The 19,141-nt window shown below is 45.2% G+C and overlaps 1 protein-coding gene across 3 annotated transcripts in view; it reads left to right on the top strand.

Annotated features, from left to right (window-relative positions):
• The window catches only part of LOC115141268 (stAR-related lipid transfer protein 13-like), a 153,116-nt gene extending 135,333 nt beyond the window's left edge, over nt 1–17,783 (top strand). For all 3 annotated transcript variants that reach the window (XM_065000305.1, XM_065000307.1, XM_065000306.1), the window contains 8 exons: nt 92–262; nt 396–555; nt 11,753–11,951; nt 12,454–12,667; nt 16,162–16,276; nt 16,541–17,037; nt 17,201–17,377; nt 17,500–17,783. In XM_065000305.1, the coding sequence (XP_064856377.1) occupies nt 92–262; nt 396–555; nt 11,753–11,951; nt 12,454–12,667; nt 16,162–16,276; nt 16,541–17,037; nt 17,201–17,377; nt 17,500–17,617 (1,651 nt within the window). In that variant the 3' untranslated portion in view covers nt 17,618–17,783. The remainder of the gene's footprint in view (nt 1–91; nt 263–395; nt 556–11,752; nt 11,952–12,453; nt 12,668–16,161; nt 16,277–16,540; nt 17,038–17,200; nt 17,378–17,499) is intronic.
• Nucleotides 17,784–19,141: the final 1,358 nt, after the last annotated feature.

Here is a 19,141-nt window from a genome sequence, read left to right as displayed (position 1 = left end):
ATGATCAAAAGTAGTGTGCTATATAGGGAATAGGGTGCCATTTGGAACGTATATTAACTGTTGTCCTCCTTCTCTGTCTCTCTGGCATTAGTCTGCGATGGCCCAGCTTCCAGATGTCCAACCGGCTCAGCCACTCAGTGGCCTCGCTCCAGATCACCAACCAATCAGCAGGCCAGCTCAGCCTGCTGCAGAAGTTCTCTCTCCTCCGCCTCACTGCCATCATGGAGAAATACTCCATGTCCAACAAACACGGATGGACCTGGTGAGCACTATCAATCAATCACTCAATCAATCAATCAACCAACCAATCAATCAATCTAAGCTTGTCAAGGCTGCACCCTATTCCGGTGTGTGTGAGTAGACATGGGACTCACCCTGTGTTGTCTCTCTGTCAGGTCAGTTCCGAAGTTCATGAAGAGGATGAAGGTTCCTGACTACAAGGACAAGAACGTCTTTGGTGTTCCTCTGATTGTTCACGTCCAGCGCTCTGGTCAGCCCCTCCCCCTCAGCCTGCAGCAGGCCCTTCGATACCTCAGGAGCCAGTGTCTAGACCAGGTCAGTCTCTCTCTGTTAAACTGTGTAACAGTAGACTGTCAGTCTCTCTCTGTTAAACTGTTCTATAGCAGACGGTCAGTCTCTCTCTGTTATACTGTTCTATAGCAGACTGTTAGTCTCTCTCTGTTAAACTGTTCTATAGCAGACTGTCAGTCTCTCTCTGTTAAACTGTTCTATAGCAGACTGTTAGTCTCTCTCTGTTAAACTGTTCTATAGCAGACTGTTAGTCTCTCTCTGTTATACTGTTCTATAGCAGACTGTCAGTCTCTCTCTGTTAAACTGTTCTATAGCAGACTGTCAGTCTCTCTCTGTTAAACTGTTCTATAGCAGACTGTCAGTCTCTCTCTGTTATACTGTTCTATAGCAGACTGTTAGTCTCTCTCTGTTAAACTGTTCTATAGCAGACTGTCAGTCTCTCTCTGTTAAACTGTTCTATAGCAGACTGTTAGTCTCTCTCTGTTAAACTGTTACAGCAGACTGTCAGTCTCTCTCTGTTAAACTGTTCTATAGCAGACTGTCAGTCTCTCTCTGTTAAACTGTTATATAGCAGACTGTTAGTCTCTCTCTGTTAAACTGTGTAACAGTAGACTGTCAGTCTCTCTCTGTTAAACTGTTCTATAGCAGACGGTCAGTCTCTCTCTGTTATACTGTTCTATAGCAGACTGTTAGTCTCTCTCTGTTAAACTGTTCTATAGCAGACTGTCAGTCTCTCTCTGTTAAACTGTTCTATAGCAGACTGTTAGTCTCTCTCTGTTAAACTGTTCTATAGCAGACTGTTAGTCTCTCTCTGTTATACTGTTCTATAGCAGACTGTCAGTCTCTCTCTGTTAAACTGTTCTATAGCAGACTGTCAGTCTCTCTCTGTTAAACTGTTCTATAGCAGACTGTCAGTCTCTCTCTGTTATACTGTTCTATAGCAGACTGTTAGTCTCTCTCTGTTAAACTGTTCTATAGCAGACTGTCAGTCTCTCTCTGTTAAACTGTTCTATAGCAGACTGTTAGTCTCTCTCTGTTAAACTGTTCTATAGCAGACTGTTAGTCTCTCTCTGTTAAACTGTTCTATAGCAGACTGTCAGTCTCTCTCTGTTAAACTGTGTAACAGTAGACTGTCAGTCTCTCTCTGTTAAACTGTTCTATAGCAGACTGTCAGTCTCTCTCTGTTATACTGTTCTATAGCAGACTGTTAGTCTCTCTCTGTTAAACTGTTCTATAGCAGACTGTTAGTCTCTCTCTGTTAAACTGTGTAACAGTAGACTGTCAGTCTCTCTCTGTTAAACTATTCTATAGCAGACTGTCATTCTCTCTCTGTTAAACTGTTCTATAGCAGACTGTCAGTCTCTCTCTGTTAAACTGTTCTATAGCAGACTGTCAGTCTCTCTCTGTTAAACTGTTCTATAGCAGACTGTCAGTCTCTCTGTTATACTGTTCTATAGCAGACTGTCAGTCTCTCTCTGTTAAACTGTTACAGCAGACTGTCAGTCTCTCTGTTAAACTGTTACAGCAGACTGTCAGTCTCTCTCTGTTAAACTGTTATATAGCAGACTGTTAGTCTCTCTCTGTTAAACTGTTCTATAGCAGACTGTTAGTCTCTCTCTGTTAAACTGTTCTTAAGCAGACTGTCAGTCTCTCTCTGTTAAACTGTTCTATAGCAGACTGTCAGTCTCTCTCTGTTAAACTGTTCTATAGCAGACTGTCAGTCTCTCTCTGTTAAACTGTTCTATAGCAGACTGTCAGTCTCTCTCTGTTAAACTGTTATATAGCAGACTGTCAGTCTCTCTCTGTTAAACTGTTCTATAGCAGACTGTCAGTCTCTCTCTGTTAAACTGTTCTATAGCAGACTGTCAGTCTCTCTCTGTTAAACTGTTATATAGCAGACTGTCAGTCTCTCTCTGTTAAACTGTTCTATAGCAGACTGTCAGTCTCTCTCTGTTAAACTGTTCTATAGCAGACTGTCAGTCTCTCTCTGTTAAACTGTTATATAGCAGACTGTTAGTCTCTCTCTGTTAAACTGTTCTATAGCAGACTGTCAGTCTCTCTCTGTTAAACTGTTCTATAGCAGACTGTCAGTCTCTCTCTGTTAAACTGTTCTATAGCAGACTGTCAGTCTCTCTCTGTTAAACTGTTCTATAGCAGACTGTCAGTCTCTCTCTGTTAAACTGTTATATAGCAGACTGTCAGTCTCTCTCTGTTAAACTGTTCTATAGCAGACTGTCAGTCTCTCTCTGTTAAACTGTTCTATAGCAGACTGTCAGTCTCTCTCTGTTAAACTGTTATATAGCAGACTGTCAGTCTCTCTCTGTTAAACTGTTCTATAGCAGACTGTCAGTCTCTCTCTGTTAAACTGTTCTATAGCAGACTGTCAGTCTCTCTCTGTTAAACTGTTATATAGCAGACTGTCAGTCTCTCTCTGTTAAACTGTTCTATAGCAGACTGTCAGTCTCTCTCTGTTAAACTGTTCTATAGCAGACTGTCAGTCTCTCTCTGTTAAACTGTTATATAGCAGACTGTTAGTCTCTCTCTGTTAAACTGTTCTATAGCAGACTGTCAGTCTCTCTCTGTTAAACTGTTCTATAGCAGACTGTCAGTCTCTCTCTGTTAAACTGTTATATAGCAGACTGTTAGTCTCTCTCTGTTAAACTGTTATATAGCAGACTGTCAGTCTATCTCTGTTAAACTGTTACAGCAGACTGTCAGTCTCTCTCTGTTAAACTGTTCTATAGCAGACTGTCAGTCTCTCTCTGTTAAACTGTTATATAGCAGACTGTTAGTCTCTCTCTGTTAAACTGTTACAGCAGACTGTCAGTCTCTCTCTGTTAAACTGTTCTATAGCAGACTGTCAGTCTCTCTCTGTTATACTGTTCTATAGCAGACTGTCAGTCTCTCTCTGTTATACTGTTCTATAGCAGACTGTCAGTCTCTCTCTGTTATACTGTTCTATAGCAGACTGTCAGTCTCTCTCTGTTAAACTGTTATATAGCAGACTGTCAGTCTCCCTCTGTTAAACTATTCTATAGCAGACTGTCAGTCTCTCTCTGTTAAACTGTTATATAGCAGACTGTTAGTCTCTCTCTGTTAAACTGTTCTATAGCAGACTGTCAGTCTCTCTCTGTTAAACTGTTCTATAGCAGACTGTCAGTCTCTCTCTGTTAAACTGTTCTATAGCAGACTTTCAGTCTCTCTCTGTTAAACTGTTACAGCAGACTGTCAGTCTCTCTCTGTTAAACTGTTCTATAGCAGACTGTCAGTCTCTCTCTGTTAAACTGTTATATAGCAGACTGTTAGTCTCTCTCTGTTAAACTGTTACAGCAGACTGTCAGTCTCTCTCTGTTAAACTGTTCTATAGCAGACTGTCAGTCTCTCTCTGTTATACTGTTCTATAGCAGACTGTCAGTCTCTCTCTGTTAAACTGTTCTATAGCAGACTGTCAGTCTCTCTCTGTTATACTGTTCTATAGCAGACTGTCAGTCTCTCTCTGTTATACTGTTCTATAGCAGACTGTCAGTCTCTCTCTGTTATACTGTTCTATAGCAGACTGTCAGTCTCTCTCTGTTATACTGTTCTATAGCAGACTGTCAGTCTCTCTCTGTTAAACTGTTATATAGCAGACTGTCAGTCTCCCTCTGTTAAACTATTCTATAGCAGACTGTCAGTCTCTCTCTGTTAAACTGTTATATAGCAGACTGTTAGTCTCTCTCTGTTAAACTGTTCTATAGCAGACTGTCAGTCTCTCTCTGTTAAACTGTTCTATAGCAGACTGTCAGTCTCTCTCTGTTAAACTGTTCTATAGCAGACTTTCAGTCTCTCTCTGTTAAACTGTTACAGCAGACTGTCAGTCTCTCTCTGTTAAACTGTTCTATAGCAGACTGTCAGTCTCTCTCTGTTAAACTGTTATATAGCAGACTGTTAGTCTCTCTCTGTTAAACTGTTACAGCAGACTGTCAGTCTCTCTCTGTTAAACTGTTCTATAGCAGACTGTCAGTCTCTCTCTGTTATACTGTTCTATAGCAGACTGTCAGTCTCTCTCTGTTAAACTGTTCTATAGCAGACTGTCAGTCTCTCTCTGTTAAACTGTTCTATTGCAGACTGTCAGTCTCTCTCTGTTAAACTGTTCTATAGCAGACTGTCAGTCTCTCTCTGTTAAACTGTTCTATAGCAGACTGTCAGTCTCTCTCTGTTATACTGTTCTATAGCAGACTGTCAGTCTCTCTCGCTTAAACTGTTCTATAGCAGACTGTCAGTCTCTCTCTGTTAAACTGTTCTATAGCAGACTGTCAGTCTCTCTCTGTTAAACTGTTCTATAGCAGACTGTCAGTCTCTCTCTGTTAAACTGTTCTATAGCAGACTGTCAGTCTCTCTGTTAAACTGTTATATAGCAGACTGTCAGTCTCTCTGTTAAACTGTTCTATAGCAGACTGTCAGTCTCTCTCTGTTAAACTGTTCTATAGCAGACTGTCAGTCTCTCTGTTAAACTGTTACAGCAGACTGTCAGTCTCTCTCTGTTAAACTGTTATATAGCAGACTGTTAGTCTCTCTCTGTTAAACTGTTCTATAGCAGACTGTTAATCTCTCTCTGTTAAACTGTTCTATAGCAGACTGTCAGTCTCTCTCTGTTATACTGTTCTATAGCAGACTGTTAGTCTCTCTCTGTTAAACTGTTCTATAGCAGACTGTCAGTCTCTCTCTGTTAAACTGTTATATAGCAGACTGTCAGTCTCTCTCTGTTAAACTGTTACAGCAGACTGTCAGTCTCTCTCTGTTAAACTGTTATATAGCAGACTGTTAGTCTCTCTCTGTTAAACTGTTACAGCAGACTGTCAGTCTCTCTCTCTGTTAAACTGTTCTATAGTAGACTGTCAGTCTCTCTCTGTTAAACTGTTCTATAGCAGACTGTCAGTCTCTCTCTGTTAAACTGTTCTATAGCAGACTGTCAGTCTCTCTCTGTTATACTGTTACAGCAGACTGTCAGTCTCTCTCTGTTAAACTGTTCTACAGCAGACTGTCAGTCTCTCTCTGTTAAACTGTTCTATAGCAGACTGTCAGTCTCTCTGATAAACTGTTATATTGCAGGCTGTCAGTCTCTCTCTGTTAAACTGTTCTATAGCAGACTGTTAGTCTCTCTCTGTTAAACTGTTCTCTAGCAGACTGTCAGTCTCTCTCTGTTAAACTGTTCTATAGCAGACTGTCAGTCTCTCTCTGTTAAACTGTTCTCTAGCAGACTGTCAGTCTCTCTCTGTTATACTGTTCTATAGCAGACTGTCAGTCTCTCTCTGTTAAACTGTTCTCTAGCAGACTGTCAGTCTCTCTCTGTTATACTGTTCTATAGCAGACTGTCAGTCTCTCTCTGTTAAACTGTTCTATAGCAGACTGTCAGTCTCTCTCTGTTAAACTGTTCTATAGCAGACTGTCAGTCTCTCTCTGTTAAACTGTTCTATAGCAGACTTTCAGTCTCTCTCTGTTAAACTGTTACAGCAGACTGTCAGTCTCTCTCTGTTAAACTGTTCTATAGCAGACTGTCAGTCTCTCTCTGTTAAACTGTTATATAGCAGACTGTTAGTCTCTCTCTGTTAAACTGTTACAGCAGACTGTCAGTCTCTCTCTGTTAAACTGTTCTATAGCAGACTGTCAGTCTCTCTGTTATACTGTTCTATAGCAGACTGTCAGTCTCTCTCTGTTAAACTGTTCTATAGCAGACTGTCAGTCTCTCTCTGTTAAACTGTTCTATAGCAGACTGTCAGTCTCTCTCTGTTATACTGTTCTATAGCAGACTGTCAGTCTCTCTCGCTTAAACTGTTCTATAGCAGACTGTCAGTCTCTCTCTGTTAAACTGTTCTATAGCAGACTGTCAGTCTCTCTCTGTTAAACTGTTCTATAGCAGACTGTCAGTCTCTCTCTGTTAAACTGTTCTATAGCAGACTGTCAGTCTCTCTGTTAAACTGTTATATAGCAGACTGTCAGTCTCTCTGTTAAACTGTTCTATAGCAGACTGTCAGTCTCTCTCTGTTAAACTGTTCTATAGCAGACTGTCAGTCTCTCTGTTAAACTGTTACAGCAGACTGTCAGTCTCTCTCTGTTAAACTGTTATATAGCAGACTGTTAGTCTCTCTCTGTTAAACTGTTCTATAGCAGACTGTTAATCTCTCTCTGTTAAACTGTTCTATAGCAGACTGTCAGTCTCTCTCTGTTATACTGTTCTATAGCAGACTGTTAGTCTCTCTCTGTTAAACTGTTCTATAGCAGACTGTCAGTCTCTCTCTGTTAAACTGTTATATAGCAGACTGTCAGTCTCTCTCTGTTAAACTGTTACAGCAGACTGTCAGTCTCTCTCTGTTAAACTGTTATATAGCAGACTGTTAGTCTCTCTCTGTTAAACTGTTACAGCAGACTGTCAGTCTCTCTCTGTTAAACTGTTCTATAGTAGACTGTCAGTCTCTCTCTGTTAAACTGTTCTATAGCAGACTGTCAGTCTCTCTCTGTTAAACTGTTCTATAGCAGACTGTCAGTCTCTCTCTGTTATACTGTTACAGCAGACTGTCAGTCTCTCTCTGTTAAACTGTTCTACAGCAGACTGTCAGTCTCTCTCTGTTAAACTGTTCTATAGCAGACTGTCAGTCTCTCTGATAAACTGTTATATTGCAGGCTGTCAGTCTCTCTCTGTTAAACTGTTCTATAGCAGACTGTTAGTCTCTCTCTGTTAAACTGTTCTCTAGCAGACTGTCAGTCTCTCTCTGTTAAACTGTTCTATAGCAGACTGTCAGTCTCTCTCTGTTAAACTGTTCTCTAGCAGACTGTCAGTCTCTCTCTGTTATACTGTTCTATAGCAGACTGTCAGTCTCTCTCTGTTAAACTGTTCTCTAGCAGACTGTCAGTCTCTCTCTGTTATACTGTTCTATAGCAGACTGTCAGTCTCTCTCTGTTAAACTGTTCTATAGCAGACTGTCAGTCTCTCTCTGTTAAACTGTTCTACAGCAGACTGTCAGTCTCTCTCGGTTATACTGTTCTATAGCAGACTGTTAGTCTCTCTCTGTTAAACTGTTCTATAGCAGACTGTCAGTCTCTCTCTGATAAACTGTTATATTGCAGGCTGTCAGTCTCTCTCTGTTAAACTGTTCTATAGCAGACTGTTAGTCTCTCTCTGTTAAACTGTTCTCTAGCAGACTGTCAGTCTCTCTCTGTTAAACTGTTCTATAGCAGACTGTCAGTCTCTCTGTTAAACTGTTCTCTAGCAGACTGTCAGTCTCTCTCTGTTATACTGTTCTATAGCAGACTGTCAGTCTCTCTCTGTTAAACTGTTCTCTAGCAGACTGTCAGTCTCTCTCTGTTAAACTGTTCTATAGCAGACTGTCAGTCTCTCTCTGTTAAACTGTTCTCTAGCAGACTGTCAGTCTCTCTCTGTTATACTGTTCTATAGCAGACTGTCAGTCTCTCTCTGTTAAACTGTTCTCTAGCAGACTGTCAGTCTCTCTCTGTTATACTGTTCTATAGCAGACTGTCAGTCTCTCTCTGTTAAACTGTTCTATAGCAGACTGTCAGTCTCTCTCTGTTAAACTGTTCTATAGCAGACTGTCAGTCTCTCTCTGTTAAACTGTTCTATAGCAGACTTTCAGTCTCTCTCTGTTAAACTGTTACAGCAGACTGTCAGTCTCTCTCTGTTAAACTGTTCTATAGCAGACTGTCAGTCTCTCTCTGTTAAACTGTTATATAGCAGACTGTTAGTCTCTCTCTGTTAAACTGTTACAGCAGACTGTCAGTCTCTCTCTGTTAAACTGTTCTATAGCAGACTGTCAGTCTCTCTCTGTTATACTGTTCTATAGCAGACTGTCAGTCTCTCTCTGTTAAACTGTTCTATAGCAGACTGTCAGTCTCTCTCTGTTAAACTGTTCTATAGCAGACTGTCAGTCTCTCTCTGTTAAACTGTTCTATAGCAGACTGTCAGTCTCTCTCTGTTAAACTGTTCTATAGCAGACTGTCAGTCTCTCTCTGTTATACTGTTCTATAGCAGACTGTCAGTCTCTCTCGCTTAAACTGTTCTATAGCAGACTGTCAGTCTCTCTCTGTTAAACTGTTCTATAGCAGACTGTCAGTCTCTCTCTGTTAAACTGTTCTATAGCAGACTGTCAGTCTCTCTCTGTTAAACTGTTCTATAGCAGACTGTCAGTCTCTCTGTTAAACTGTTATATAGCAGACTGTCAGTCTCTCTGTTAAACTGTTCTATAGCAGACTGTCAGTCTCTCTCTGTTAAACTGTTCTATAGCAGACTGTCAGTCTCTCTGTTAAACTGTTACAGCAGACTGTCAGTCTCTCTCTGTTAAACTGTTATATAGCAGACTGTTAGTCTCTCTCTGTTAAACTGTTCTATAGCAGACTGTTAATCTCTCTCTGTTAAACTGTTCTATAGCAGACTGTCAGTCTCTCTCTGTTATACTGTTCTATAGCAGACTGTTAGTCTCTCTCTGTTAAACTGTTCTATAGCAGACTGTCAGTCTCTCTCTGTTAAACTGTTATATAGCAGACTGTCAGTCTCTCTCTGTTAAACTGTTACAGCAGACTGTCAGTCTCTCTCTGTTAAACTGTTATATAGCAGACTGTTAGTCTCTCTCTGTTAAACTGTTACAGCAGACTGTCAGTCTCTCTCTCTGTTAAACTGTTCTATAGTAGACTGTCAGTCTCTCTCTGTTAAACTGTTCTATAGCAGACTGTCAGTCTCTCTCTGTTAAACTGTTCTATAGCAGACTGTCAGTCTCTCTCTGTTATACTGTTACAGCAGACTGTCAGTCTCTCTCTGTTAAACTGTTCTACAGCAGACTGTCAGTCTCTCTCTGTTAAACTGTTCTATAGCAGACTGTCAGTCTCTCTGATAAACTGTTATATTGCAGGCTGTCAGTCTCTCTCTGTTAAACTGTTCTATAGCAGACTGTTAGTCTCTCTCTGTTAAACTGTTCTCTAGCAGACTGTCAGTCTCTCTCTGTTAAACTGTTCTATAGCAGACTGTCAGTCTCTCTCTGTTAAACTGTTCTCTAGCAGACTGTCAGTCTCTCTCTGTTATACTGTTCTATAGCAGACTGTCAGTCTCTCTCTGTTAAACTGTTCTCTAGCAGACTGTCAGTCTCTCTCTGTTATACTGTTCTATAGCAGACTGTCAGTCTCTCTCTGTTAAACTGTTCTATAGCAGACTGTCAGTCTCTCTCTGTTAAACTGTTCTACAGCAGACTGTCAGTCTCTCTCGGTTATACTGTTCTATAGCAGACTGTTAGTCTCTCTCTGTTAAACTGTTCTATAGCAGACTGTCAGTCTCTCTCTGTTAAACTGTTACAGCAGACTGTCAGTCTCTCTCTGTTAAACTGTTCTATAGCAGACTGTCAGTCTCTCTCTGTTAAACTGTTCTATAGCAGACTGTCAGTCTCTCTCTGTTAAACTGTTACAGCAGACTGTCAGTCTCTCTCTGTTAAACTGTTCTATAGCAGACTGTCAGTCTCTCTCTGTTAAACTGTTATATAGCAGACTGTTAGTCTCTCTCTGTTAAACTGTTACAGCAGACTGTCAGTCTCTCTCTGTTAAACTGTTCTATAGCAGACTGTCAGTCTCTCTCTGTTATACTGTTCTATAGCAGACTGTCAGTCTCTCTCTGTTAAACTGTTCTATAGCAGACTGTCAGTCTCTCTCTGTTAAACTGTTCTATAGCAGACTGTCAGTCTCTCTCTGTTAAACTGTTCTATAGCAGACTGTCAGTCTCTCTGTTAAACTGTTCTATAGCAGACTGTCAGTCTCTCTCTGTTAAACTGTTCTATAGCAGACTGTCAGTCTCTCTCTGTTAAACTGTTCTATAGCAGACTGTCAGTCTCTCTCTGTTAAACTGTTCTATAGCAGACTGTCAGTCTCTCTCTGTTAAACTGTTCTATAGCAGACTGTCAGTCTCTCTCTGTTAAACTGTTCTATAGCAGACTGTCAGTCTCTCTGTTAAACTGTTACATAGCAGACTGTCAGTCTCTCTGTTAAACTGTTCTATAGCAGACTGTCAGTCTCTCTCTGTTAAACTGTTCTAAGCAGACTGTCAGTCTCTCTGTTAAACTGTTCTATAGCAGACTGTCAGTCTCTCTCTGTTAAACTGTTATATAGCAGACTGTTAGTCTCTCTCTGTTAAACTGTTCTATAGCAGACTGTCAGTCTCTCTCTGTTAAACTGTTCTATAGTTCAGACTGTTAGTCTCTCTCTGTTAAACTGTTCTATAGCAGACTGTCAGTCTCTCTCTGTTAAACTGTTACAGCAGACTGTCAGTCTCTCTCTGTTAAACTGTTACAGCAGACTATCTCTCTCTGTTAAACTGTTCTATAGTAGACTGTTAGTCTCTCTCTGTTAAACTGTTACAGCAGACTCTGTTAAACTGTTCTAAACAGCAGACTGTCAGTCTCTCTCTGTTAAACTGTTCTATAGCAGACTGTCAGTCTCTCTCTGTTATACTGTTACAGCAGACTAGTCTCTCTCTGTTAAACTGTTCTAGGACTGTCAGTCTCTCTCTGTTAAACTGTTCTTAGCAACTGTTCTCTCTGATAAACAGACTGTTAGTCTCTCTCTGTTAAACTGTTCTATAGCAGACTGTTAGTCTCTCTCTGTTAAACTGTTCTCTAGCAGACTGTCAGTCTCTCTGTTAAACTGTTCTATAGCAGACTGTCAGTCTCTCTCTGTTAAACTGTTCTCTAGCAGACTGTCAGTCTCTCTCTGTTATACTGTTCTATAGCAGACTGTCAGTCTCTCTCTGTTAAACTGTTCTCTAGCAGACTGTCAGTCTCTCTCTGTTATACTGTTCTATAGCAGACTGTCAGTCTCTCTCTGTTAAACTGTTCTATAGCAGACTGTCAGTCTCTCTCTGTTAAACTGTTCTACAGCAGACTGTCAGTCTCTCTCGGTTATACTGTTCTATAGCAGACTGTTAGTCTCTCTCTGTTAAACTGTTCTATAGCAGACTGTCAGTCTCTCTCTGTTAAACTGTTACAGCAGACTGTCAGTCTCTCTCTGTTAAACTGTTCTATAGCAGACTGTCAGTCTCTCTCTGTTAAACTGTTCTATAGCAGACTGTCAGTCTCTCTCTGTTAAACTGTTACAGCAGACTGTCAGTCTCTCTCTCTGTAGAACCGGTCAGTCTGTCAGTGTCTAGACCAGGTCTGTCTGTCTGTCTGAACGTTCTGCTCTACTCCGTCTGCAGGTGGGTCTGTTCCGTAAGTCTGGTGTGAAGTCTCGTATCCAGGCGCTGAGACAGATGAATGAGTCGTCTCCTGATGATGTCAGCTACGAGGACCAGTCAGCGTACGACGTAGCAGACATGGTCAAACAGTTCTTCAGAGACCTGCCTGAACCTCTACTGACCAGCAAGCTGGGAGAGACCTTCCTACACATCTACCAGTGTAAGGACTGATACACACAGGCACATACACACATGCTAACACACATGCACACACAAACTCAGTCTTGTACAGCTAACGTTTTTGAGACACACAATTCAGTCCCATTCAAAATCCAATTTTCCCTAATCCTAAACCTAACCCTAACCCGTACTCTTCCCCTTCCCCTAACCCTATCCTTAACCCAAAAATCTAACCCTAACCCTAAACCTAACCCTAGCTCCTAACTCTAACCCATAACGTAATTCAAATACTAATTCTAACCTTAACCCTAAACCCCCTAGAAATAGCATTTCACCTTGTGGGGACCAACACAATGTCCCCAGTTGGTCAAATTTTGGTTGTAGGGATTTCCAGTACCCACAAGAATACGTAAACACATACGCACGCAGGCAGGCAGGTAGGCAGGCAGGCAGGCAGGCAGACAGACAGGCAGACAGACAGGCATCTCTCTCCATTGCCCATGGTAGAATAGTTCAACCCTTCCTCCCTCTCCTCCCTCCAGATGTTCCTAAGGACCAGCGGTTGCAGGCTGTGCAGGCGGCCATCATGCTGATGTCAGACGAGAACAGGGAGGTGCTCCAGATGTTGCTCTGCTTCCTATCTGACGTCACTTCCTCTGTGGAGGAGAACCAGATGACTCCCATGAACATCGCTGTGTGTTTGGCCCCGTCCCTGTTCCACCTCAACATCCTGAAGAAGGACAACCTCTCCCCCAGGTACACTACACCACAAACACACAGGTACATCAGTAGAACCAAATGAGGATCCCTGGACTGTTACTTCAGCAGTGTCTATAATGAACTAATATAACTACATCTCACTTGGTCTAGTATTTCCTATATACAGTATGCCTTCCTATTAGACTCCCCAGTGATGATGTCCTCCTAATTAGGTCTCTGTTAAGACTGATGTTAACTAGGTGGGAGTCTGGTTCGGGCATCAGGGGTTCAGCTCCAGTAGACTGGCTATCTGGCTCTGGGCGGTTTTTATTAAGAAGGTTCTGGAGCTCCAGGGTACTCTTTAAAACACTGTGTTTTATGACATCACGCTGTGTACAAACAGAAACCTCTCATTTAACTAACTGGTGGAAGTGATTCTTTAAGGATTACAGGATCAAAGGGGCAGCATGCAGAGAGAGATGTTGAGATGACAGAGAGGAGGGAGAGGAGAGAGAGGAGGGAGAGAGGGAGAGGATGGCAGGGAGAGGAGGGAGAGGGGGAGAGGAGGGAGAGGAGAGAGAGGATAGAGAGAGGGAGAGGATGGCAGGGAGAGGAGGGAGAGGGGGAGAGGAGGGAGAGGGGGAGAGGAGAGAGAGGATGGAGAGAGGGAGAGGAGGGAAAGGAGAGAGAGGGAGAGAGTGAGAGGATAGCAGGGAGAGGAGGGAGAGGGGGAGAGGAGGGAGAGGAGAGAGAGGATGGAGAGAGGGAGAGGATGGCAGGGAGAGGAGGGAGAGGGGGAGAGGGGGAGAGGAGGGATAGGAGAGAGAGGGAGAGAGGGAGAGGATAGCAGGGAGAGGAGGGAGAGGATGGCAGGGAGAGGAGGGAGAGGGAGAGAGAGAGAGAGAGGATGGAAGGGAGAGGGGGAGAGGAAGGAGAGGAGTGAGAGGATAGCAGGGGCGAGGAAGGAGAGGAGGGAGAGGATAGCAGGGAGAGGAGGGAGAAAGGGAGAGGATGGCAGGGAGAGGAGGGAGAGGGGGAGAGGAGGGAGAGAGGGAGAGGATGGCAGGGAGAGGAGGAAGAGAGGGAGAGGATGGCAGGGAGAGGAGGGAGAGGATGAAAGGGAGAGGAGGGAGAGGAGAAAGAGGGAGAGAGGGAGAGGATGGCAGGGAGAGGAGGAAGAGGGGGAGATGAGGGAGAGAGGGAGAGGATGGCAGGGAGAGGAGGGAGAGCGGGAGAGGATGGCAGGGAGAGGAGGAAGAGGATGGCAGGGAGAGGAGAGAGAGGGGGAGAGGGGGAGAGAGGGAGAGGATGGCAGGGAGAGTAGGGGGAGGGGGAGAAGAGAGAGAGATGGAGAGGATGGCAGGGAGAGGAGAGAGAGGGAGAGGATGGCAGGGAGAGGAGGGAGAGGGGAGAGGAGAGAGAGAGAGGGGGAGAGGATGGCAGGGAGAGGAGGGAGAGAGGGAGAGGATGGCAGGGAGAGGAGGGAGAGGATGGAAGGGAGAGGAGGGAGAGGAGGGAGAGAGGGAGAGGATGGCAGGGAGAGGGGGAGAGAGGGAGAGGATGGCAGGGAGAGGAGGGAGAGGATGGCAGGGAGAGGAGAGAGAGGGGGAGAGGGGGAGAGAGGGAGCGGAGGGAGAGGAGAGAGAGAGGGAGAGAGATGGCAGGGAGAGGAGGGAGAGGGGGAGAGGAGGGAGAGAGAGGGAGAGGATGGCAGGGAGAGTATGTCAGGGAGAGGAGGGAGAGAGGGAGAGGATAGCAGGGAGAGGAGGGAGAGGATAGCAGGGAGAGGAGAGAGAGGGGGAGAGAGGGAGAGGATGGAAGGGAGAGGAGGGGGAGGGGGAGAGGAGGGAGATAGGGAGAGAGGGAGAGGATGGCAGGGAGAGGATTGCAGGGAGAGGAGGGAGAGGGGATGGCAGGGAGAGTAGGGAGAGGATGGCAGGGAGAGGAGGGAGAGGATGGCAGGGAGAGGAGGGAGAGAGGATGGCAGGGAGAGGAGGGAGAGGATGGCAGGGAGAGGAGGGAGAGGAGAGAGAGGGAGAGAGGGAGAGGATGGCAGAGAGAGGAGGGAGAGGGGAGAGGAGGGATAGAGGGAGAGGATGGCAGGGAGAGGATGGCAGGGAGAGGAGGGAGAGAGGGAGAGGATTGCAGGGTGAGGAGGGAGAGGATGGCAGGGAGAGGAGAGAGAGGGGGAGAAGGGGGAGAGTGAGAGGATGGCAGGGAGAGGAGGGAGAGGATGGCAGGGAGAGGAGGGAGAGAGGGAGAGGGGGAGAGAGGGAGAGGATGGCAGGGAGAGGAGGGGGAGGGGGAGAGGAGGGAGATAGGGGGAGAGGAGGGAGAGAGGGAGAGGATGGCAGGGAGAGGATAGCAGGGAGAGGAGGGAGAGAGGGAGAGGAGGGAGAGGATGGCAGGGAGAGGAGGGAGAGAGGGAGATGATGGCAGGGAGAGGAGGGAGAGGATGGCAGGGAGAGGAGGGAGAGGAGAGAGCGGGAGAGAGGGAGAGGATGGCAGGGAGAGGAGGGAGAGGGGGAGAGGAGGGAGAGAGGGAGAGGATGGCAGGGAGAGGAGGGAGGAGGGAGAGGATGGCAGGGTGAGGAGGGAGAGGATGGCAGGGAGAGGAGAGAGAGGGGAGAGAGGGAGAGGATGGCAGGGAGAGGAGGGGCAGGGGGAGAAGAGGGAGATAGGAAGAGGGGGAGGAGGGAGAGGGGGAGAGAGGGAGAGGATGGCAGGGAGAGGAGGGAGAGGGAGAGGATAGCAGGGAGAGGAGGGAGAGGATGGCAGGGAGAGGAGGGAGAGGAGGGAGAGGATGGCAGGGAGAGGAGGGAGAGGATGGCAGGGAGAGGAGAGAGAGGGGGAGGGAGGGAGAGAGGGAGAGGATGGCAGGGAGAGCAGGGAGAGGAGGGAGAAGAGGGAGATAGGGAGAGGATGGCAGGGAGAGGAGGGAGAGAGGGAGAGGATGGCAGGGAGAGGAGGGAGAGAGGGAGAGGAGGGAGAGAGGGAGAGGATGGCAGGGAGAGGAGGGAGAGAGGGAGAGGATGGCAGGGAGAGTAGGGAGAGAGGGAGAGGATGACTGGGAGAGGATGACTGGGAGAGGAGGGAGAGAGGGTTAGGAAGGCAGGGAGAGGAGGGAGAGAGGGAGAGGAAGGCAGGGAGAGGAGGGAGAGAGGGAGAGGATGGCAGGGAGAGGAGGGAGAGAGGGTTAGGAAGGCAGGGAAGGAAGGAAGGAGGATAGGAGAGAGCGGGTTAGAAGAGAGAGAGGGTTAGTATGGCAAGGAGGGAGGGAGGACCGGAGCAAGAGGGTTAGGAGAGAGAGGGTTAAAAAGAAAGGGAAGGAGGGAGGACAGGAGACAAATGGTTAGTGGGTGTCTCGGCTGCATGGGGGACTATCTAGTGGGCTGGGAGGGAGGTTAACTAGCTATATTCAGTGGGAGTGAGGGAGGAGGTAAATGTGTTCATTGAGCAACTCGGCTGATTGACTCTTGCTGCTGTGTTCATAATTGTCTCATTACCTATGATCCTTTGCTGTGTTAATAACTGTTACCCATGATCCTCAGGGCCATGCAGAGGAAGTACACGACAGGCCGGCCCGACCAGAAGGACCTGAATGAGAACCTTTCCGCGACGCAGGGACTCGCCCATATGATCATAGAGTGCAACCGACTGTTTGAGGTAATAGACCTGAATAGAATACTTCATTAATAATCAACAATGTTACTAAGATGCCTTAGATACATTGGATGTCATAAAATGTTATAAGCCTCATTATAAAACATTATAAAGGCTCATACCTGCTGACAGGTAAGATATAAAGCATTATACCTTCAGCCTTTTAAGTGTTATCGAACCATTTAAAAACATTGTTTTGTCATTTAGAAGACGCTTTTCTCCATAGCGACCTGATCTCTGATGGATCTTTCTTCTCCGACCAATCAGATTCCTCACGAGATGGTTACTCAGTCCAGGAACTCGTACGCGGAGGCGGACCTTCACGCTCCCACCTTAGAGGAGCTCTGTAGACAGCAGGAGGAGGACGATGCGTCCTACCAGGCAGAGGCCAGACCCTGCCAGACACACTCAGAGACCAGACCGCAGAACCTGTACCAGAGCTACGTAGAGAGCAGGCTGCAGGAGCTCCTGAAGGAGGCCAGAGAGAAGGCTAAGGGCTGGGTGTCCTGCACCAGCTCAGACAACACTGAGCTCTACTGTAAGAAGGTGGGTGATGGGAACCCTTTGCGGCGGTGGCGTGTGGCGGTAGAGGTGGAGGCCCCTCCCTCGGTGGTATTGAACCGCGTGCTGCGAGAGCGCCACCTGTGGGACGTGGACCTGCTGCAGTGGAAGGTAGCTGAGACTCTGGACAGACACGCTGAGGTGTTCCACTATGTCCTCAACCGCATGCCACCACACCCCAGCAGAGACTTCCTGGTCCTACGGTGAGTGTGTGTGTCTGCGTGTTTGTACTTAGAGTTTTGACATTTACATTTCAATTCAACTCAGTTTGTTGTTCCTGTAGAGCTCACATCAACCTAAAGCCCTGTCGGTTCTAACTGTGCTGAATGAAGTTGACTTTGTCAGTCTTTCTCTGTCTCTCTGTAGGTCATGGAGGACTGAACTTCCCAAGGGGACGTGTGCATTGGTGTGTGTGTCTGTAGAACATGAGGACTGTCCCCGGGTCGGTGGGGTAAGGGCCGTGGTTCTCGAGTCTAACTACCTTCTAGAACCCTGCGGCTCTGGGAAGTCCAGACTCACTCACATCTGCAGGGTGGACTTCAAGTGAGTCCACACTTAACATACCTTAGCATATACTGTATAAATAGTAAGTTCATTTACGAAGATTGAATCTGACTGTGTTGTTGTTGTGTTTGAACCTGACCATGTTGTTGTTGTTGTTCCAGAGGGCGGAGTCCAGAGTGGTACAACAAGGCCTTTGGTCACCTCTGTGCTGCTGAAGTAGCTCGCATTCGCAACTCCTTCCAACCAATCAGCACAGAGGGCCCAGAGACCAAGATCTGACACTAGAGTCTTCCATCCATAGAGCTAGACCCACACATACCTGGAGGGAACTAGACACAACCTGGCCTGGCCTAGAGCTAGTGTAACCGAGTTGGATTTGTAACCTCACTCCCCAGCCTGAAATGTCTCCACCCTCACTATCGAACTGCTAACTTTTCGGTAGCATAGTTGGTAGCATAACTAAGACGTTGTCAAGATGCTAGTCACCTGTGTTTGCTAGACAGAGGATGCAAGATCAAGGACCAGTAAGGATATGTGAGTGAGGAAGCTATACCGAGGAAGCACCGTGATGTCTGTTACACTAGACCGAATGATGTCTGGAGCTCCACTAGATGCTAGAGGAGGACTGAGAGGAGGAGTATATATTCATAGTGTCCTGAAGCCAATAGGCAAAGCTGAAGCATTAAACCAGCGGATGGCCGCCCTTTCGCCTCTGACCACCGAACATCGATCATCATTTTCTATTTATTTCCTGACAATTCTACATGTTGAATCGCTGCCGTTTGTCCACCCCCGGCAGGTTGGTCTGTCTTGAAATGTGATGCCAGAACACAGGGACTAAAGAGAGTATGGAGCTTTCTGGACTGTCTACACAATGACACAACATGAGCTCCTTAGGTGCTGGACGTTAATTAAGACGTTATTATGATGTTATTATGACATGTATTATTATTATTATTATTATTATTATTATTATTATTATTATTATTATTATTATGACCGAAAGGGGAACAGAACGATCCATCCAATGTCCATTAGTATTCAGTATTAGAGTTATGTCTAGGACATTTAAGCTCTTTAAAGCTTCTGGAAAGCTGTATATGATTTTATTAATGTAAAATGTCATGCTTTATGTTAGATATGCTGTATGTGCACGCATGTGTCTGTGTGTATATATATATATATATATATGTGTGTGTGAAAACATACATACAAGTATACTAGCTGTATATACTGTATAATTGACAGGCTTAATGCTACAACCTGCATTGTGTCATAGTTATTATAATTCATTTGGTACTAATCTGTAAACTGGTTTTACTGGGCTTCAACAGTGCTGTGTGTTTCTGAATGGGTGTAATGTTATTCTATATGACCTTATTGTTTAAGGTTGAAAACATGCTTCGTCCTAAATAGCACCCTATTTCCTATATATTGCACCACTTTTTACCAGAACCTCCATAGGGCTCTGGTCAAACGTAGTGCTCTATATAGGGAATAGGGTGCCATTTGGGATGGAGCCCATGTGACTCAGGTTTGATCTCCAGACCTGCTGTTGAGAGCTGGCTGGACTGAGCTTCAGTTTAGTTCCAGAGACAAGATTTTTTAATTAAACAATGTAAAAAAAAAACATAAAATGTTTATATTGCCTATTTTTACACAGACAAATGCAAGTAGAATGGATTAGAATAGAAACTTAATTGCTCTAAGGGAATTTGCTTAATTGAAAGTCGCTCTCTCTTCACTCCATTTGCAGTTTGTTTATTTGTATGTTGTATGTTCCGCTAGTCAACACCTCACCTC

The sequence above is a fragment of the Oncorhynchus nerka genome, linkage group LG14 (genome assembly GCF_034236695.1).
Source record: "Oncorhynchus nerka isolate Pitt River linkage group LG14, Oner_Uvic_2.0, whole genome shotgun sequence".
Classification (NCBI taxonomy): domain Eukaryota; kingdom Metazoa; phylum Chordata; class Actinopteri; order Salmoniformes; family Salmonidae; genus Oncorhynchus; species Oncorhynchus nerka.
This window is presented reverse-complemented; position numbering and strand designations above follow the sequence as displayed.